The 22,629-nt window shown below is 42.8% G+C and overlaps 1 protein-coding gene across 2 annotated transcripts; it reads right to left on the minus strand.

Moving 5' to 3' along the window:
• Nucleotides 1-10,162: 10,162 nt before the first annotated feature.
• LOC100756477 (arylacetamide deacetylase-like 4) lies at nt 10,163-17,976 on the minus strand. Of its 2 annotated transcripts, none has more exons than XM_027398136.2 (4): nt 17,812-17,976; nt 13,415-13,586; nt 12,635-12,698; nt 10,163-11,178 (listed from the first exon to the last, which is right to left on the minus strand). In XM_027398136.2, the coding sequence occupies exons 1-4, from the start codon at nt 17,974-17,976 to the stop codon at nt 10,404-10,406; spliced, it is 1,176 nt and encodes a 391-aa protein (XP_027253937.1). In that variant the 3' UTR covers nt 10,163-10,403. The 2 variants fall into 2 exon arrangements, with proteins under 2 accessions (XP_027253937.1, XP_027253936.1); XM_027398135.2 differs by having other exon boundaries at nt 13,370-13,586.
• Between the last annotated feature and the right edge of the window lie 4,653 nt (nt 17,977-22,629).

Below are 22,629 nucleotides of genomic sequence, written 5' to 3' on the forward strand. Positions count from 1 at the left end.
AACAACATTAAAAATAACTTTATGAAGACTATTAAGGCCCTTAAAGAGGAAATGAAAAATTGTTGTGTTTTTGTTCATTTTTTTTGGTTTGTTGTTTCAGTTTTGTTTCCTTTGGTTTTTCTTCTTAAATTGTGTTGTGCTTGGGGAATGTTGCAAGGGCAGAGGGCAGATGTGGGGGACAGGGAGATGGTTGGGAATTGATGCATTATGTGGAATATGAAAAAAATCAATAAAAGTCAAAATAAAACACTAAAAAGAATCCTTCCATTAAGGGATCAAGGGTCTGAAACTACATTGGAAAGCTTTCCTTTAAAGAGATGAACAAACAGGTGGTTGGCTTGAAACAAGTAGAGAAGCTCTGTTCTTAGCTAAACTGCCCAGCTGTAACTGGAGTTTTTCTTTCCCACCAGGCCCCATTGCTGCTTTAGGCCCAGATAAACACACAAAGACTTGTATTGATTATTAATATGTTGGCTGATAGCTAGGGCTTCTTATTGGCTAGCTCTGTTTTAATTATTAACTCATTTCTATTAATCTATGTATTTCCACATGGTCTTGGCTTACACGAGAATGCCAGGACCTGTTACTCCTTTGGCAGCTACATGGGGTCTGTTCTTGGTCTCTCTCTGCCTACCTTTCCCAATATTCTCCTGGTCTCCTAGTGCCACCTATCTTCCTTCCTCTATTGACCAAACAGTGTCTGATTCATCAACCAATAAGAGAAGCACATATACAGAAGGGTATCCCCCCATCACCCAGCCACTTCCAGGGTACTGCAGATATGGTTCCAGGAGGCTCAGCTATATCTTGGGCTGGGAGCAGAACTCAGCATCATCCACACGATGCTGCTTTTAAGGTCATGCAGAATGTAGTAGTGACAGACACTGGAGACTTGCGCCAAGTGTATGTAGAAAATCCCCAGACAGACAGTAGGTGGCAGAGTGAGAATCTCCACCCAGAGCCTTTGAATGGACTTCAGGTTAGAGTCTATTCGTAATCACATCACAGAATGTTGGGACTGACAGCCTTCTCAAGAGACAGGCCAAATGTGGTACAAATGTTAGCACTGTGGAAGCAGAGCTGTCAAAGCCAACTGAGGCTCCGTAAGGAAATTCTGCACCCTTGTAACGGTGCAGATATATTGGAACTTTGGTCCAATATATATCTATCTGTGTTCTAAAGTTTGTGAATGGAGTGACCACTCTGCACCATTACATATGGGAAGATGCAGCTCTCTTTATTATTTTATAGGGGCTCGTCTCTAAGAGTGTGCCTTGAATCACAGGAGGAAATTTGAATTTGGGGACTTTCGAATACTTTGGGGACTGTTAAGACTGAGGACTCATGAAGTTACATGAATACATATTTTTATCGTGTGATGCCCATGAGACGTTGGGATTCAGAAGGAGACTGTTAGGGCGTCCATGCAGAACATCCAACAGAGACTCATGACTTGAGGACTTATGGCCAGCCTTTGGCCCCTTTCTGAGGGATGGAGAGTCTTTAGGAGATGGAGGCTGGTGGGTCACTATAAAGGACCCAAACATTTGGAGAAGCTCACATGGAGAGTTAATATGGAAGTTGAGGGCAGGTGTTGTGAGAATTTGATCTGATAAGCCCATGGCATTGGGGTTACCAAGCTCTATGGGTGTTGTCTTCTCTGGGTGCGTGACTAGATAAGAACTGAGGACCAGGGTCCCTTTCCCTCTCTTCTTTTGGGTTTTTCGAGACAGCGTTTCTCTGTGGAGGCTGTCCTGGAACTCGCTCTTGTAGACCAGGATGGTCTCAAACTGACAGAGATCCGCCTGCCTCTGCCTCCCGAGTTCTGGGATTAAAGGCATGCCCCACCACTGCCTGGCCCGCCCTCTCCTTGGGATGGTGCAGGAACCAGCGGAGCTACAGCTTGGAGTTCCCTTTGGCACCCTGAGGTTACGGTGCAGCCCCTGAGAGCTGGATCCCCATACGGATGGCTGAGCTGGGGACGTGATACAGATTCTTCCTTCTGTCTTGTAATCATTGTGTGTGGATTTGATTTAGTAAAAAGCAAAACTGTACCCAGAATTCATGCTTTATCTGGTGCCCAACGTGCCTTGTCCCCAAATCACTCTGCCGGTGCCCACCGCCCCACATGGCGCATCAGCTCCTCCCGCTCCCAACCCTGCCTGTCAGTTAGGGCGAGCCCTGGCAGTGGCTGACCCACCCCCAGCCTCTGTTCTGTGTAACCTTGCCCCACTGCTGGAGCTGCCTGAGCAAACTTGGCTTAACTGGCTCTTAAAACCCCTGTTCTGCCAGCAGGGGCAGCAAGCTCTTCTAGACTCACCCTTCACTGCAGAAAAGGCTCTCACAGTCAGCACGTTTGGCTGCATTGGTGGCAGCTGCTGTCCAGCCAGCATGGTGCTTGCTAGGCCCCAGATGCTTCTGGGGCTCTTGTCCCATTGTCCTCCTCCTTCACCTCAGTCTCCTGCTGCGTTCTGAGGGAAGTACCTGCACTAGGCTGGGCCAGTCTGGGCCTCTGCAGCTCCAGGTTGTCTTCCCGAATGGGTCCTGCTCAGCTTGTACATACGCCAGGCATATTCTGGACCTGCTGCTTAGAGCATTTTCCTTTTTCATTGATAACCCCCCCAAATCCAGCTCAATCAAACGCTAAAATGCAAATACTGCAGCATACAGATAGACGCTCTTTCTAACCAAGTTTGTTAGGTACAAATACTCTGCTGTGCCCAGGCATATAGTTCATTTTCCCCCATCCTCCTTCTGGGGTCTACCGGAGTTGTGCCTAGGACTCAACAGGTGCCAGATTGGGGGCTGGCCTAGGTGGGACCTCCATCCACACGACAGTCAGCTCCTGGAGCGTTGAGTCAGAGTAGCTGCTAGCTCTACAGGACCTGCCTTGGCACCACAACTCTGACCTCTGCTGGCCAAACATCATTATTACATCCTTAAATCAGCACGAGCCAGCTATCTGATCATTGGCTCTGTCTGCTGGTCAATCAAGATGATCACACCTACAACAATTCTCCGAGGATTATAACCAAGGTAAATTATTTGACAACTTTAAACGTTAGACCAATAAATAAATAGGCAGATAAATGAACTAATGAATGACTAAATAAATATATGAATAAGAGTTTATAATTTATAAACCTTTCCCATGTCAATGGCAGGAAATACCACTCTGCAAGCAATTAGGACCCTGCTCATTTCTGCTCTGGATGGGAAGCTAGGAGGGATGACCAACCTAGCTGGGATGAATACATTTTTAGCTATAGCTGTTATTAGTCTGGCAATTCATATTGTATCTTTAAAATGGTTTGATAGCATTGCTAAAAATAATGAACTGACTAAAATGATACGGATTTTGGAATATGATAATGAGAAATAAACTGAAAAAATGCAGACCATGGAGAGCGGTTATGAGGACTTGGCAGAAAGGAAGGAAATAAGCAAGACATAGAGCTAGTCACCAGGGAAGGCCAGGAATCTTTGACAGATAAGATTAAAGTTTTTAGAGGTATTTACAAATGAGGAGAACAAGAAATTGACTGATTTATTTCATGAAAGCTTTAGAAAAACTCACTGTTCAGGAGATTCAAGCCCTACAAAAGGCAACTACTAGTAAATTCCAAGCCTTAGGAGAACTTATTAGAACTGATGGTTGATGATATGAGCGTTCCGATGGAAGAATTCAGAGGGGTGTCAAACTCAATGCTACCTTATAGAATTAGAGATGAGCAGCCCAAGGTTGTTAGTACACCAACCATGATTTATCCTATTACCATTTGTGAAAGTCCAGCAAGTGACAATTATCCCAAAGGGTATACATAATGTAAATGGGAACCTATACATATATGAATTAAAAAATGTTAAGGAATCGATAGTTCCTATTGTATGAATTCAGCATATATGAGGCAGGTGTTGAATAACATGGTCCTCTCAGAACAAAGTTACCCCAAATGACTAGAATCAATTAGTCACAGCAGTTTTAGAATATGGTCCGCAGTTAGAATGGAAAAGATGGTTGAGGGAAGAAGCTAAGGTCCTTGAACTACAAGGCAAGGCTAGAGTTTTTGAGATTTCCTAAGATCAAATACTGGGTGAGGGCCAGTATGCAGATACAAATAGGCTACATTTGATGAACCCATCTGTCCCTATGCTGTACAATAGGCTTAAGTGCTTGGGACAAGATGCAAGAATCAAAAAGGAGAACTGAGGCAAATACTAAAGATACAGAAGGCTCAAAAGAGCCCTTCACAGACTTTTTGAAAAGATTGACTAAAGCTGTAAATAGAATATCATATCCTGAAGTAAGACAAATACTAAGTTGATATTTGGCTTTTAAAATGCTAATTTGCAATACAAATTTTAATTGGACCCTTAAAGATCAGATCAGTACCCATGGAAGAATGGGTCCAACATATAGTCAATATTGAGTCTTTTGACTATGAGGCTTGATTAGAAGTTATTTCCAAAGGCTTAAAAAGACACCAAAATGTCAAATGTTTTAATTCACAAACAGGGTCACCTAAAAAGGGATTGTAGATCCTAGAAACAATATTTCTTCTAATCCCAACAGAAGTCCCTTGCCTTCTGGAGTATGCAAAGGTTTGGCAAAGGCCAACATTGGACCAATAGATGTAGATCAACAAGAGACAAAGAAGGCAGCTCTTTACCATCAGGAAACATTCTGGGGGTCCTCTCACAGGCCCCCATGTCAAATATGGTTCATTCATTCCCAGTCAGTGCGGGGAAACTCCTCCCCAGAGCAATGAAAAGATCCAGTGTCTATTGTAAAAAGAAACATACTATTTTGCATGATAGAACAGGTTTGAAACATTAATGAAAAAAATTCCAAGATAAACCATAAAAGAAATGTTTTGGCAGACTTGTATAAATGATCAAAGACAAAAGCTAAGGATATGAATAAATGACATTTTAGGTGAAGATCTTTTGGACACAGAGGCAGATGTGACTATAATTACTCCAAATCTTGACATCAAAATTGGTCTCTTCAGGAGATAGATGTTCAGTTTTTAGGGATTGGAACCCTGTCTTAGGTATAACACTTCACAAAATGGGTTGAATATACAGGGGCAGAAGGACAGAGGGGAAAATTGAGGCCCTATGTGGCTAATATATCAGTGAATCTATGTGGCTTTGATTTGTTACAGCAATGGAATACCCAGATTAACAGTCCTCTAATAGTAGAAACAGACCATAAACTAACTCATGTTTCTGGGTAAAATATTAAAAGGTTTACAAAAAAAAATTCACCAAACATTCAGGCTGTACAAAAACAGGGCAAAACAGCTGTTGACCTCTCAGAGGTACCAATAGCCCTACTTTTCAAATGGTTAACTGACATACATGTCTGAGTTGAGCAATGACTTTTGACATCAGAAAAACTACAGGCCTTTGAATAACTGGATCAGCTAAATGCTCAACATATTGAAGAATCAACCAGTATTTAGAATTCTCTTTTATTTGTTATTTAAAAAAACCTGGAAAATGGAGAATGCTAACAGATTTGAGAGCTACGAATGAGGTAATTCAGCTGATAGGTGTAGTGATATATTCACCCCCCACCTGTAGCACGCCTTTTTGGGCGTGGTTACAAGTGCAGACATGACTGGGGCTTGAAGCCCCTTCTTAGGCTCACAGAGAGCATCATCAGGGTTGTAGGGTCTGTATGCCTGGAGCGAGAGTGCCTCGGCAATCACTTATTTCTGTTTAAGTTCTTGCCCCTAATAAACTGCACTTCAAGCATACCGGTTTAGTGTATCCTGATTTCCATGCCCATAGATAGGCTTTCTAACACCTGGAATTCTTTTGCCTTCTCTGTTGCCTAAAGGATGGTTTATTTTAGTTATTGATTTGAAAGACTGTTTCTTCACTCTACCTCTACAAGAAAAGGTTGGGGGAAATTTTTCCTTCATGGTGCCTGCTTACAATAATTCTTAGCCTGTTAAGAGATTTCAATGTTAAACAGGGAATGTTAAATAGCAGCACCTGATGGGAGAGGGCGTGTGTATATGTTTGTCTTATTGGTTGATACATAAAGCACTGTTGACCAATAGGAAGCAAGTTAGGTGGGACTAGGAGAGGAGGAGGATTCTGGGAAATGTAGGAAAGGGAGAGAGTAGCCGTGTGAATCTGGGGAAGGGAGGATGCATGCTGCTGGCGTCCTCAATAAGTCTTTATAAAATATATAGATTAATGGTTATGGTTGATACTTAAGACAGAGCTAGCAAATAAGAAATCCTAGTCATTGGCCAGCAGCATTGTAACTAATATTAATCTCTGTGTGTTATTTGGGGGCCGTAAAGTGTCGGCGGAACTCAGATGGCTGGCAGAAAGAGTTATCGTTACAAATGGCACCCAACATGAGGGACGGATTTCCACTTAAAACTTGACAAAAGCATAAGAAAGGATTTTAGAAGCAAAAGAACAGAGACAAGCATGACTTCTTGGTAGCAGCATTTTCTCGGGTGGTCTCTGTTTTGCTAGAGACGAGCAGAGACTCAAGTGGCTCCCTTAAAGGAGGTTTCCTGACTCAGCATAAGTGGAAAAAACTGCAGGGCTCTTTTAAGAGGCCTTGCTAATAATTGAATGGTGTGTACAAGCAGCAGGCAGTGGCAATGACCACATCTCCAAGCCGGCAGCATGCTCCTTGATGGCAGTATAGACCAAGGCAGTGAGCACAGCTCTAAGTGCTGTGGATAAATGTACCCTCCGACCTTGGAAAGACATCGGCTAAAACAGCCATGGCTTTAGTTTTAGCAATGTTATTGAGGAGATAAAAGTCTCGTGGCCAGAAAAAGATAAAGATATACAGTAAAAACAGATTCAGAGGGAAAAAGTAAAACCTCTAAAGGTTTACAATGTTTTTAAAAATATACACAGGCTTGTGAGAGAAAAGAAATGGGATAAAGTAATTAAAAGAAAGAAAGAAAGTAATGATTGCACACACCTTTAATCCCAGCACTCAGGAGGCAGAGGCTAGCAGATCTCTGTGATTTCAAGGCCAGCCTGATGTACAGAGTGAGGTCAAGGGCAGCCAAATTTACACAGAGAAACCCTGTCTTATAAAAGGAAAAAAAAAACAAAAGAAATAGAGTTATAAAAATAAATAAATAAATAAATAAGCCACGTAAAGATAGGAAATACACACAGAGTCTGGATACTATATGTTATACTGCTGTCTTTAAATTGTTTGATTGCCAAGGAAAGAGCTATAGCTGCTAAAATACATTTGATTATAGGTGCTGCTAAATTAATCCAACTTACATATTTTAAAAATGCTTTGACATCTAAATTTAAATATAAGGACAGGTTACTTGGGAAAAGAGTTTTTGCTTATGTGTCCACAGAAAATGTAAAGCTATGGATTCCTTCTAGACTAATATGGTTTGATGAAGCAAGACCCCGTGAAACAGTGTCCCAGGTTATCCAACGTCTAAAACAGCTAAGATGATACAGCCTTACAGACTGCAAAAACAAGGACCTGGCCAGGTTTCTGTGTTTTATTATGATCCCCATGGTATGGACATCGCCTCCACCCAGCAGGAAGCAGGAATGCCCAAATTCCCAAATATTGTTTATAAATGTTTGTTTTCATTTCAACAGGGTTGGTTATAAATGGTAATGATCACAGTCAATCTCCTTTTAAAGGAAAAAAGGGGAATGCGATATAGAAATAAAAACTTTACATTGGTATGGATTTTCATTTATTGATACAAATTTAAGGTTAAATTTGTTATATGTAAATTTCTCCTCTTGTTTGGTATTGTGCTTATAGAGATCTTTTAAAATGTAATGCATAATTAAATAAAGATTGTACATAGTCAGGTATAATAGTCAAAACCTACAGTTAGGTTAGTTAGGTTTTCTAGATATACAGAGATATCTAGATATCTTTAAACCTTTCAAAGACCTAGAGAATATATGACATTTAAATGATTTAGGGTTTTTCATGACAGTGAGACACAACTGCTCCTGGCAATCAATTACATCAGAAAGGAAGATGGGCATTATGGAGTTTGCTTTCAACGTGGCAAGATTAGCCATTTGGGCAAGAAAGTGCTCTTGCCTGGACTGTTTGTTGCTGTCTGGACATGCAGGACGCATTGTAAAATTGTAATGATAAATCTTTCCATTTATCAAGCCATCTGAGTTCTGCCCACTGCCACATTAGGGCCCCAAGTAACACAGAGAGACTTGTATTAGTTACAATGCTGCTGGCCAACGATTAGGATTATGTATATGCTTGCTCTGTCTTAAGTATCAACCATAGCCATTAATCTATATATTTATAAAGACTTATCTTATGAAGGATGCCGGGGGGGGGGCATGCATCCTCTTCCTGGGATCACATGGCGGCTCCACAGAGAAGAGAGGAGGAGAAAGAGGAGAGCAATTTCCTGGTTGTCCATGCTTGTAGTCTGAGTCTGCTTGCTATGTCACTTCCAGCCTGGATCACAAGACTTCTCTTTACTATATTTCCCAGGATCCTCCTCGACTCTTAGTTCAGCCTAACTTGCTTCCCTATTGGCCAACAGTACTTTATTTATCAACCAATAAGACAAACATATACACAGAAGAATTTCCCCCATTGGAAAATATCTGCTGAACTTACCAAACAAGACAGTCTTGAAGGGTTCCTGCTTCATGGAAGAGTCTGCCAGACACACTGTGGCCTATAGGCTGAAGACAGATGCTTCAACCTTACAGAGGAACTTTGGGTGACTGTCCAGGCAGTGAGATGTCTCTGTCAGATCTAGAGTTTATATATTATCCTTCTGTGGTCTTTGATGGAGTTGAAGACAGATAGTTATGGTTATAGTTTTCTTTAGTTATTATGAAAGATAAGTTACATATAAGACAGACTCACAAAGATAGGATAGATGATAGAATATTTTCTTTAAAATTTTGCTAAATGTTAATGAGATAAATTTTGTAACTATAGTTCTTACTTGATAACTGTTTTGTTATATATTTTACTATGTTAATGTTAAAACCCTTCTTTTTATTTAGAAAGAAAAGAGGAGATTATGGGGGAGGCACTTCTGTGTATATGTTTGTCTTATTGGTTGATAAATAAAGCACTATTGTCCAATAGGGCAGCAAGTTAGCTGGGACTAGGTGAGAAGGAGGATTCTGGGAAATGTAGGAAAGAGGTAGAGTCGCTATGTGATCCCAGGTAAGAAAGGACACATGCCCCTGGTGTCCTTGATCAGATAAGTCTTTTTAAAATATGTAGATTAATGATTATGGTTGATACTTAAGACAGAGCTAGCAAATAAGAAATCCTAGTCATTGGCCAGCAGCATTGTAACTAATAATCTCTCTGTGTTATTTGGAGGCCCTAATCGGGCGGCAGAACTCAGGTGGCTGGCGGAAAGAGTAATCATTGCACTTACTCTTTGCCAATATTCCCTGTGTCAGCTACCAGGTGAGGAGAATGCTGGGAAGAGGAAGACAGAGTTGCCAGGGAGATGCCATCAAAGGAGAAATATGCCAGAGAATTATGGGTAAGCCACAGCCTCATGGTAATACATTTTCAATAGAAATGGGCTAATAATTAAGAGAGAGAGCTGGCCAATAAGAAGCCTTAGCATTGGCCAAAGAGTTTATAAGCAATGTAAGCCTCTGTGTATGTATTTGGGACTAAAGAGCTGCAGGACCAGGTATGACAGTAACTTTGTTGTCAGAAATCATGACAAAATTGAGGGTAAGACTGATGCACCCCTGTAATTCTAGCACTCTGGAGGCAGAGGAAGCCTCCAGAGCACTCTGAGAGTTCCAGGCCAGCCTGTTCTACAGAATGAGTTCTAGGACAGCTTCCAAAATAATACAGAGAAACCATGTCTTGAAACACAAAACAAAACAAAACAAAAACAAAACAAAAAACAAAAACCTATTGACTACTTTTAGAGAGTTTCTTTGAAAATCATTTCTCAGCAGAGACAGAAGCAATGTGGGTGGAGCTGTGACAAGTGACCTTGCCCTCAGGGGCAAACAATTGACTTCTTCATTAGGAAGGGTGAGGTCATAGTCAGTAAGGATTCACCAGTGACAGTGTGACAGCATGGCATTTATTCTACACAGACCTGGGTAAACCTTCAAAAATTTCAAAGACCATTTTTATGACTACAATATGTATTTTACCTAATGAAAGAGTAGAGACTGTGTCTGGATCCAAAGCATGATATTAGTGGTGTAGGGAGGGGACAGATGAGACTTTGTTGAGTAGGAAGCCAAGAGGTCTTTGCTTGCAGATCCTCATTTCTTCCGGGATGAAGAATGGCATTATTATCTCCTTTCCCAAAAAAACATCTAAGTAAGCAAAGGCCCCAGCTGAATCATAGGTCTTCCTTTCCCCATTTACAGAAATCCCAAGTTTACTGTCAAATGCTCTTGATGTAACTGATGACAGCATTTATAAGTTTCATAGAGCAGGGGAAAGAAAAACACTTCTTATCAAACAACAATAGACACCCATGAAAACCATCTTCCACATGGTACCAGCTCACAGGGACCCCCTGGTCTTCCAAGCGCTTCTTGTAGAGCAAGGCATCATCACGGAGGATGTCATGCTCACAGCTCACCAGAAATGTCTCAGGAAGCTGAGCAATGGTCTTGTCATCTGCTAGAAGAGGTGAAAGTTCTGCATTCCAAGTATGTTTGGTTTCTAGATAGGCTGCCTCATTAAAAGGCCCAAGAATCTCAGGTTGTGGATCTTGGCTCCAAAATCTTCTGGGAATGTTGTCATAGCTGAGCCATTTCCTGTATTTCTTCCACTTGTCCAGAGGTATGGCAGAACCTGTCAAAATGGCATCTTTCCAAGAGGGGTCAATGACCAGGTATTTACACATACACATAAACATGAAGTCTCTGGTAAGTAATGGCACATTTTTGTTCTGTTGATGTGATGGTAACTGAAAATTGATGAAATTCACTAGTGGACAAATCAGGATTTGAGCCTTGATCTGGGGTAGACTGGGAATGCAGGTTAAGGCCTGAGTGACAATGGCTACAGCCCAACCTCCAATACTCTCTCCACAGAGAACTACCCTGGATGGGTCCACCCCAAAGGATGCCAGGTTCTTCAGGAAATAGATGGAAGCATTCTGGCAATCATTGATAAGGACAGGGTGATGGTAGCCAGGAAGCTTTCGGTACCTAAGGAGCAAAGAGGAAAATCTGTGAGCCTCTTTACAACGGGGTCACTGGAGGCCATTTCAATCATCGTCCTCTACTCTCAAAAGGGACCAAACCTGACTCCATCCCCTGAGGGATCCTAACAAGCAAACATGGAAACACGCACTTTTCTTCATGGACCTGAGGGCCCTTGAGCATGAGGGAGGCCAGGACGGTCCATCGTCACCCACACTGTGCTTCCCATAGAGAGCACACCCTGCACAGAATCCACCAAGTTCCATCATGGTGTCTTAGAAAACAGAGCAACCAGCAAAGATGCAGGAAAAGCTCCTGGAACTCTTCTGTTCCACCTCTTCCTCGATTCACCTTTCCCTGATGTGCTGGGCACACAGTGAACATTGTGAAAACCACACTTTAAGTCACCATCTATGTTAGTAATAATGCGTTCATTCTAATGTTTATTTTCCTGTGACCAACAGCAGTGCTAGGACATTAGGCAGTTGGACTCTGATAGGGAATGTACTGTGTATGTTTATCTTATTGATTGTTAAATAAATTACTGTTTGGCCAATGAGACAGCAAGTTAGACTGGACTAGGAGTCAAAGAGGATTCTGGGAAGTGTAGTAGAGAAGTGTGATCCAGGCAGGAAGCAACATAGCAAGGAGACTCATATTTAAGCGAAGGAGAAACAGGAAGCGTCCCTCTTTTACCCTCTGCTCCTGCTCCAGTGGCACAATGTGATCCACCGGCAAGGAGGGACGCCAATAAGGCCTCCGATAAGGTAAGTCTTATAAAATATATAGGTTTATGATAGTTATGACTGAGCTAACAGATGAGAATCCTAGTCATTGATTGGCCAAGCAGCATTATACCTCATACAAGTTTCTGTGTATTCATTTGGGCCTAACTCAGGCGGGTGGCTCGCGGAAGGCTCACACGTGGCGGTGGGGCTCAGGCGGCTTTTGGAGGAAAGATTTATTGTAACAGACTCATTTCTGCGTTGACAATGATGATGACTGGTCCTTGGAAGAACTCAGAAGCCTGAAGAACAGTAGTATCATAGGCCCAGGGACTGTCCAGTGGCCGTGCAAGAGCAGAGATGAATCCTCAGGCATGACAGTAAGAGGAAGCAGAGAAGCTGTGCTGACAGAAGAAGCCCAGTCCAGCAGTAGACAGACAGTAAGGGAGGCAGAGGCAGCAGTGGCCACAGCAGGAGACACAAAAGGAGAAGGAGCAACTGGAGCTTTAAAGGACCAAGGATTCCACACCCTCCCTGTCAGGAAATGTGAATAAGGGATTGTCAAGGCCTGGGGAATTGTGACCTGCTCGACCATGTCAGGAGTTGTGTATTAAAAAACTAACAAACAAGCAAGAACACCCCATGTCTGGGCCCCCTTTCTGTGGTCTAATGCTATCCAGATGGTTCCCATAAATACCCTACCATATCGGAGTCACCAATTGTCTCAGGCCACTCACCCCACCATCAGCACCACCGAGTCTGTCTCACTGGCCAAGAGGCTGCACAGGCTTTGGTAACGGTCTGCAAGAGAAGACCCAGTGTTAAAGCAGTGACAAGAGCCAAACACTTTCCACCACAGCTCTGGGACAGCAGCTACCTCGGTGGACCCAGAGAGTAAATCTTCTCTCTGAAGTCAGAGAAGTTCAGAGGCTACAGCAGGTAAAGGGCAGGAAGAGACAAGCGACAAGATTGGAGAGGACACCCAGGGTTGTGAGAGGTGTGCTGAAGCAGGGGCAGGCTCTGAGTGCATTTGGGGACCCTTCTTCTGGGAAGATGAAAGGTGGAGACAGGACACTGTGTTTTGGGTTCAGCAGTGCAGGGGAGGAAGTGAACGGATTCTCTCCACCATGTGTCAGCCGAGCTGAGGAGAGTGCATGCATTTGAGAGTGTTGTGAGAAGGCAGAAATGGCCACGGCCCCGAGCAGAGAGCAAAGGAAGGAATCATATCCAGTTCCAGGACAGCCCTACTCTGACACGCGGCCCCTATCTAGACTCAGACCACATAAAATATATTGCTATGTAAGCTAAAACCCACTGCCTGGGGTGAGCTCTGAGGTCTCTGCCCATCCTCTCTTTAAGAGGCTCCAACTTCTTCTTCCACTAATCCCCTCCTGACAGATCCCCATGAGACAGTGTTCCAGATCCCACGTTTGAGGAAAATCTGCCCTCCCCCTCGAATGCCAGCTCCTCACCCAGGCTTCCAATCATTGCACCTCCTCCATGATAGAAGATGATGCCTCGCCGGGGTTGGGAAGACGCTTTCTTGGGCTTCAGCAGCCTCACAGGGATTGTCCCAAAATGCAAGTCAGTCACCAACACGTTGGGATCCTTATTTATCGGCATTAGGCCTTCAAGAAACTGTAAAAACCGGGGCATGGCGCAAATCCTCAGTTTCTCAAGTATGTTCCCCTGCAGTAGGTGAAGGGTGGAAAGTGAGGCGTAAGAGACAGTGGCGGGTGAGTGGCTGCTGAAGCCACTTAGCACTGCTCAGGTGTGTTCACCATTCCTCGCCTGCTTTCTCCACATGCAAAGGGGTCATGGGGACAGAACTCACTGTGCATTCTCTTCATATAGGGGGCCTGTTGGAAATTTTCTTCCCATGAGGTCCTGAATGATGATGCTGTGATAGGAGTGTTGGCCTCCCTCCATCAAAACTCACAGTGAAATTACATTGCCTGTGTTAAGAGGCTGGCATTTCAAGTGGTACCCTCTTAGTTAATTAAGTATTTTATGAGGCAATCATGATAAGTGTCTTCGTAATAGACTTCTGAGGAGGGAGGTCACCAGGTCTTTCTGTCCTATGAGCATAGGCATACCTTTCCTTTTCTACTAACAGGTAACATAAGATGGCCTATTGCTGGGACCACTGCTCCTAGGGCTCCCCAAATCCCAAGAATGGGTACAGCTATTCATCCTTGCCCTGGGTTGCACCAAATTGCTTCGTGAGGTTACAACAAGCCAACAGAGGTGAAGAAATCAAAGGAAACCCATGGATAATCCTCAGGATCAAAGAGCCAGGTAGCTAATTGAGGCAATTGATAGAATATTTTCATTGTATTATAACATGGTAATACATGCCTTTTAGTGTGTCTTTGGACACTGAATCTCAAGGCCAATTTATATTTTCATGAAACCATCAACAGTGTGTCTTGAGAATCATACCCCACAGGTGCATTCATAATCCCACTAATTGTCATGGGATGGTTTGCAGGACCTGCTTTATTACTCTACCCATCCTGTGTAAAATCTCCGTTGCATAGACTGCAGTTTGCTAATCTGTTAGTGTTGTACAGATTGAGAATTAGCCTAAATGGAATACAGGAGCACCCCAAGAATAGAGGATGGAGAATGAGAAATTTACTCAACAGGTTGCAAGGAGCAGGCATAGCTATAGAATCCTTGGGAGTGCTATGGTCCACTAAGACATATCTGAAACCTGGCAAAGTAAGTGAGAATATCTTACATTGTCAAGTTTCTCCAAATATTCCTGGACTGCTGGGTTGTTGGCATATTTACACATCCCACTTTGCCCAAGTTGCATACCCACTGAACAACTTGGCAATAAGAGTGACCATATGGAACTCAGACAAATAGCACAAGAGACTTTTAATGATGCTAAGATCACCTTTTCTCAGAAGGTTTAGATTACTGTGGGACAGGCTAAAGAGCTGTGTGTACTTCTACCCCAGTGTGGACAACAGGTGTGTATGGGGCATTAAATGAGTCAACCTTACCCAAGAGAGACTAGTAAGTACACTTCATAGAACCTGTGCATTTCTGGGAAGAATGAGAATATGTCTCCATGGACATCATTACAGGTTTCTTGCCACATTTTCCATGTACGAAGGAACCATCAACGCCTCTATCCAGCATCTCCCACAACACAGTGGTAAAGGTGGGCACTCACAGAGAATTGACAGCGCCAAGAGTAGCTGTTTCACAGACTCATGAGGCAAACAGGAGGGAATACACTCAGGACCAATGACATATCAACCACCATACAGTCCCAGTGGGCCTGGGTTATTATTTAACAGATTATTAGAACAAGAGTTAAAGAGCTTAAGGACAGAGACAACTCACAGGGGTGAAAAGCCCCCCCCCCCCAGGCCATCGTTTGTTAAATGAAAACCACAGGTACCAGAGAGAGGTTTCCTCCTTACACATCATTGCCCAGGCAGGCACCAAAACCCAAAAAGGCTCTTGCCTCTGCAGTTGGTAAGACTATTGCTAGAGACACCGTGTGGTCTGGTTACAATGCAGGGAGAAATAAACCTGGGACAGAGGTGAAAGTTTTCTTCTTACTGGCTGTCTTTCATAGTGCCCGAAGGTGCTGTGTGCACTGCTGGAAGAAAACTGTAACAGGATGCCCTGCTCAGCTTTGGTCCCTGCATGCTATTGTACCAAATGCCAAGCAAGGTGTACATGATTGTGAAATGGTAACATGACCTTTGTGGGACAATCAACAGCTTCCCATTGCATGTGATGCCTACTACATATTAGTGAGTTCATGTCTGGTACTGTAAGCCAAGACAAAATCCGGTGTCTAGGGAGGCCATAGCTACCAGAGGGAAGCCCTGATAGTGTTTGCTGAATGTGTACGATGTGCTTAGCAAACTGCCTTCTGAACATTTGTGCATAAGCCCAGCAACCACTGCTGCTGTTGCCCTCAGAATTCCTTTTCAGTGGATGTTGTATCTCAGAGGAGCAACAACCACCAATGACTCTCCTAAGAGCAAGTGACTACTGATGTGGTTGGCACAGGGCTCTCTGAGCAGAGGTGCAGAATGGAGGTTCTCAGGCCTGTCAACAGCAAAAGGCCCCAAAGGACTTGAATATCTGAGACCAGAGGCCACGTTCTTAAGAAAGACACTCTCCAGCTCCATATCATACTGCTGGCTGCTTCTTCCTCAGAGGCCATCACTGCACTGCCCAGACTCCCTTGGAAGCCATCGAAGACACTAATGCAAGTGTGAAATGACATAGATGTCTTCCTTCACCGAGCCAGAAATCTATGAGGAGAATAACCCCAAACATGCCATTCCACTCCTGCTCTCCACCTCTACACTAAATAATAATTGATTGTCAACAATTTTGAACAATGCTCAGGAATGTATGAAACTTTCAAAGAATGAATAAGTATTCTTTTGTATTGGTGTTGAGGACAAAAAACAAGGCCAAGCTTCTCCTTTGGGGACCATGGAATGTTTCCAGGCTATTTTCTCTCCCAGGTAAACATCTTCTCTCTCCTTTCTCTGCTTTGGGCTGTGGGAACATCAACCACTTGGGTCTCTTCATGCTCACCATTCTCTTAGGCAGCATGTGTGGGATCTTCAGCTGGAGAGATCAGGCAGGGTCTCTCACATAGAACACATCCTGCAGAGCCAACACCACACTCAACCCCACATCTACTGTGAGCATATATAATAAGCAAGCATCAGCAGGTGCTTAGCTTAGGGACTGTTTTAAAAGTAAAATAGAAGGATTATAATGATCCACAGGATTCTGTGCCTTGTGAACCCAAGGCCCTAATTTGTAGTGCCAAGAGTTCAGATAAGCCTGAGGCGCTTAAACTGTCTTATTTCTCTAACCTGGTTCATGGTTTGTGGTGGGAAATCCTCACAGGAAAATGAACATATGTTTTTACAACTATTAGCAGCATCTTTATTCAGAAGTCATTACTTCAATGCAGACCAGGATGCTGAGGCACAGAAAAATTAGGCATGGGGCTCTCGAGCCGGTGCAAACACAGCGTCAATGTGGACCAGGATGCAGAGATGTACACTTGTCAACTTTCTCCTGACACCTCCTACTCAGCTGACCTTTGAGATAATCACTGTGAAATATCTGGCAACTCCCAGGTTTCCAATTAGAATTTCAACATCAAAGACTTATCCAAATTGCCTATGTCTCATATGGGGCCAAACAACCCGTCACTCTTCTACCGTAACTATTATCATGAGCTGATCTCTGTCCTCAATTTCCAGCCCAGAAGGCCAGCACAGAGCACCACTGTTTGTGCACCTATGCTAATGGGCTGGGTGAATCCATCACATTGATGTCATCAAAGAGTGCCTGACCTGTGCTCAGAATAAAGTTGAGTAAATTTATCTCTGTCCTTAGGGTCTCACTTGGATGTAAGAAATCATCAGGAGACAGGCACAGGGACGAGGAGTGAGGGGGATGTAGCCCCTGTATTTTTGAATCTTTCAGGCTTTAGGGGGTAGCACCTGTGTCTGAAATTATTTTCACCATTTTCAGAAAATAGCTTCATACCCAAGTTGGAGTGATACACCCTGTAGTTTCATCCCTGAGGAGATGGGAGTAGCAGAAGGTCAGTTGAAAGATAAGGCCATTCTAGACACATTGTGAGATCCTTTCTCAACAAGTAAGAAAATAAAAACAGAGAGTGGAAGAAAATAGAAAAGAAGGAAGAAGGGAAGGAAGTAAGGGAGAGAGGGAAAATCCAAGAGGAGAAAAAGGGAAGGGAAAGATCTGGGGAAGGTGAGACTTGGGAGACAAGAGAAGCCCCCGCTCACTCTTATGAGAACCTAGAGAAAGAAGAGAGGACGTGAAAGGAGAATGGTAAGATTCAAAGAACACCCCCAACCCATGATGGCCCCAAGAGAAAACTCACCAGAGTTACCACATACAGCAACATGCCGTGGATAAACCATAACTTCACCGGGTGCTTGAGGGTGGAGGGAATTTCTGTAGTGAGAAAGTGCTGAATAAGAACCCATGCAAAGACTCCCACTAAGAAGGAGGGCAGCCCTGCCAGCAGCAGCCACAGGACAGCCATGACCCAGATGCTCCACAGCCCCCAGCAGCTGTTGCCTGGGGACCTGACTTCAGAACTTGTGTGAAGAGAACCTGATCCTGTTTTAATACTGTTGCCTCCACCCTCTCCTTCCAGAGTATGTCTGGCAGAGTGACCTGACTTGTATTCCAGAACTGCACAGAAGCCAGCCAATGAGAGGCAGAGAAATCTTCTCAGAAAAAAAAAAAAAGATCGAGAAATCTCTCCTATCCTCTAAGAAGAAACCTAGAATGGGGCTCCAGAGTTTAGACTCTTACAATCATCCCAGCTTCTGTGGGTCCCAAGAAGAGGTCTGACAAGGTTTCACAGGCCTAAAGGCCTGACACTTCATCTGTATGAATGGCATGCAGCTCCTTCACAAAAGAGCACAGGGTTAAATGAACAAGGCACTTCTCATCACAACCCTGTGCTTTACTACCCTTCAATGTTTATGGACACAACACAGGATGCAGAGATCTGAGGAGACTCTTCTCATTACAGTCATCAGTCAATGGTCAGGAAATGATCAGCAGGTAAATTAAAGCACCTGTCAACAAGATTGACAACCTGATCCCAAGACTCACATAGTACAAGGAGAGAGTTGAAATCCCCATGTTGTCCTCTGACCTCCACACATGTGCTGTGGTAAGCAAATACACACACAGACACAGACACAGACACAGACACAGACACAGACACAGACACAGACACAGACACAGACACACACACACACACACACACACACACACACACACACACACATACACAGAGAGAGAGAGAGAGAGAGAGAGAGAGAGAGAGAGAGAGAGAGAGAGAGACTGAAACACACATGAGTAAGTTTACTTTTTTAGTAAACCATGACAACCAGCATCAGGGCTGGCAGGATGGCTCAGCAGGCCCCTGCCACACAAGCCTGGTGAACTCAGATCAATCCTCAGGATCCACATTAAAATGTCAGATGCCACAGTTTTTGTCTGCACTGCCAACTACACTACTGTGAAATGGGAGACAGAGACAGGAGACCACGGCCTTCACAGAAATGGGAGGAACAATAAGAATGAGCCTGCTCTGACACAAGGTGAGAGCCAGCTCTGGAAAGAAGCCTTTGATCTCCACATGCACATGCGACACAGCATTGCTCACACTCACAAACATGCGTCACACGTGCAAGTGACTAATTTTTAAAAGAGAAACAGGTTCCCTTGCTGCCTTTGAGAATCACTTCATTGACCAGTATCTTCAGTGAGGGAGATGAAAGCTATTTCAGAGAAAATGGAGCTAGGAAACAAAACTGAGTGCCTATTCTAACAAAATAGATTTTAAAGTAAAACTATTCATAAGAGATAAAGTAGGACACTTCTTCTTTATTAAGGCAACAATGCATCAATAGTAAATTATAATTCTAACTGTTTTTTTTTTTTGTCTTTGAGACATGGTTTCTCTGTGTGGCTTTGAAGACTGTCCTGTAACTTGCTCTATAGACGAGTGTGGCTTCAAACTCCCAGAGATCTGCCTGCCTCTGCCTCCCAAGTGCTGGCAGAGTGTCACCACTGCCTGGCTACAATTCTAATTTTGTATGCCCCAAATCCAGGTAGTCCTAATTTCATAGAAACAATACCAGTATATATGAAACAATACCAGTATATATGAAGCCTCACATTAACCCCAATACAGTAATAGTGGGGCGATTTCAATGTTCCACAATGGACAATAGATAAGTCATCTGACCAAAAAGAAATACAGAAACATTAGGGTTTGATGACATTCTAGATCAAATGGATACAAGTAATAACTAGAACATTCTTCTCAAACACTGCAGAATACATGATCTTGGCCTTTTTCTGAAGTAGAACTTATATTAGGACACAAAGCAAAACTCAGGAAGAGAGGGAAATGAATCTTGTATTCTATCTGACCAGAACTAAATAAAGCTAGAAATCATTAGCAAGAACAAATACAGAAAGCACACAAATTCATGGAGATGAAACAACTCAGTATGATTATGAAGAGGTTATTGAAGAAATTGGTAATTTTCTTCAATAGGAAATAAAACCTTCCTAGCATCGAATGAAAATGAAAGCACAGCATATGAAAAGAATTCAAACCACTCTGGAATTAAGGCTTGAAATTGGGAAATGGAACTTCATAATTTTTAAAAAAAATTCTATACAGCAAAAGAAATGTTAATTCTATTGAAGAGACAACCTAAAGAATAGGAGACTTGGAAAATATTTGACTGAAAATTCATATCCATAATATGCAAAGTATTAAAAAACTGCACAGAAGCAAATTAAAAGAAATATGCTATCTGCCCTCAAGACACTCCAGCACCCTTGCTTCACAAACCAAGTTCCTCACCCACTGCCACCCCTTCCCATGGCATTGTCCACCAGTGCTGCCAGAACCCCACTGCCACACTGGGCAGTTACTCCCTGCTCAGGTGCAGGCCATGCCAGTCAGAGCAACATGTGCATGTCACACCACTCAGAAGAACAGCTTTAGAACCATTCAGTCAGAAGAACAGGTGCAGGCCACACAAGCTAGAAAAACATACCACACCAGCCAGGACAGATAAACAGACTCAGGTAGACAAGAGGTCATGACAGCCACCAAACTCCAGGCCACAGTCCAGGAAGAGACTACCTACTGGACTAGAAACCACACCCATACTAGCCTCCAGACAGAGGGGTGTCCCTCATGAAATACATCCACTGCTCAGTGCCACCTGACACACATTATCCCCAATCCCCACCACACCTCATCACTGTGTCCTAACCCCCAACTCTGGTGGGACCCTCTGCTGGAACAAAGGCCATGCTTGCCACCAGAAGTCCAGCCCCCAACTTAGATAGAGACTCCCTGCTGGACAAAGTGCCAGAAATTAATGCTCAAAAACCAGAAGTCCACGAGGAAAAAAAAATCAAAGAACAGAACACCCATCTAACAAAGACAAACTCTGATGTTGCATCTATAACCCATATTCATCCCACACCCAGATGCCTAGATGACAGTGTAAAAACACAACCAACAACAGCCAGGGCAATATAGTATCATCAGAGCCCAACACCTGAATGTCTCAACACAGCTGAAGCATAAGAAAATGCCCTTAAAGTAACTGTATGAAGATGATAGGGGTTGTTAAAAAGGAAATAAATAATCTCTGAAGGAGATCCAGGAAATTACATATGAAACAATTGTAGGAAATGAATAAATCCTTTAAACCAAACAAAGAAAATAAACAAACAGTTGAAGGAAATGAATGAAACTGATTGAGACCTTAAAATGGAAATATAAGCAATGGAAAAATCAGAAAGTGAGGGAATTCTGAAACTGGAAAGTCTAGGTAAGTGAACTGAAATTACAGACACAAGCATCACAATACAAGAGATGGAGGAGAGAATCCCAGGCATTGAAGAAGCCATAGAAGAAATGGATGCATCTGTCAAAAAATGTTAAATTTAAAATATTCCCGACACAAAACATCCAGGGAATTTGCGACACTATGAAAAGACCAAACCTAAGAATAGTAGGAATAGAAGAAGGAGAAGAATCTGATCTCAAAGGCCAAGGAAATAATTTTTAATGAAATCATAGAGGAAAATTTCCTAACCTAAAGAATGACTTGCCCATAAAGATACAAGAAGCTGACAGAACACCAAATAGATTGGACTAGAAAAGAAAGTTCCCTAGCCACATAATAATCAAAACACTTAAAATGCAGAACAGAAAAGAAAATTAAAGGTTTCAAGGGGATAAGGCCAGGTAATATATAAATGCATACCAATTAGAATTACTCACAGCTTTTCAACAGAGACAGTGAAAGACAGAGGGCTTTGACAGATGTTGCAGACTTGAAGAAACCACAGATGCCAACCCAGACTACTATACACAGAAAAACTTGCAATCAACATAAATGGAGAAAACAAGATATCCAATTACAAAGTCAAATATAAACAGTATATGTCCAGTAATCCATCCACACTGGGTGGAAATCCATAGATACTAGGTGGAAAACTGTAAGTTACCTCATTCATGAAATTGCAGGAAACGAATAATCTCACATCAGAAAAAAAAAGGGAAGGGAAACACTCACCAACAAATTCACATACTTACTACCATCTACACACAGACCACAATAATAAAATAACAGGAATTAACAATCTTCATTCATTAACATCATCCAATATCAATGGTTTCAATTCCCCAATAAAAAGACACAGGCTAACAGAATGGATGCAAAAACAAGATCCAGTCTTCTTCTGCATATAAAAGAAACACCTCAACATCAAAGATCTACAATACTTCAGAGATAATGGCTGGTAAAAGATTCTCCAAGCATATGGACACAAGAAGCAGGTATAGCTATTCTAATATCTAACAAAATAGACTTCCAACAAAAATTAATCAGTAGAGATAGGGATAGGATGCTTCATACTCACCAAAGAAAAAATCCACCAGGATGATGTTTCAACTCTTAATATCTATGCCTCAAACACAGGGCGTCCATGTTTGTAAAAGAAACATTCCTGATGTGGGAGGTCCTTCGAAATGCTACAAACAAGTGTTGCTTTCATTGGTTGATGAATGAAGCTGATGTGGCCTTGGACAGGCAGGATTTATCTAGGAGGGAATTCTGAACAAAGAGTCAGGAAAAAG

This window comes from Cricetulus griseus, chromosome 2 (assembly GCF_003668045.3).
Source record: "Cricetulus griseus strain 17A/GY chromosome 2, alternate assembly CriGri-PICRH-1.0, whole genome shotgun sequence".
Lineage (NCBI taxonomy): Eukaryota > Metazoa > Chordata > Mammalia > Rodentia > Cricetidae > Cricetulus > Cricetulus griseus.

Coding starts and splice junctions, on each gene's coding strand:
- LOC100756477 (XM_027398135.2), bottom strand. CDS start 17,976: ATGGCTGTCCTGTGGCTGCTGCTGGCAGGGCTGCCCTCCTTCTTAGTG. Junction 13,587..17,811: donor TGCTGTATGTGGTAACTCTG/GTGAGTTTTCTC, acceptor CACCTACTGCAG/GGGAACATACTTGAGAAACT. Junction 11,179..12,634: donor TCGGTGGTGCTGATGGTGGG/GTGAGTGGCCTG, acceptor TTTGCTCCTTAG/GTACCGAAAGCTTCCTGGCT.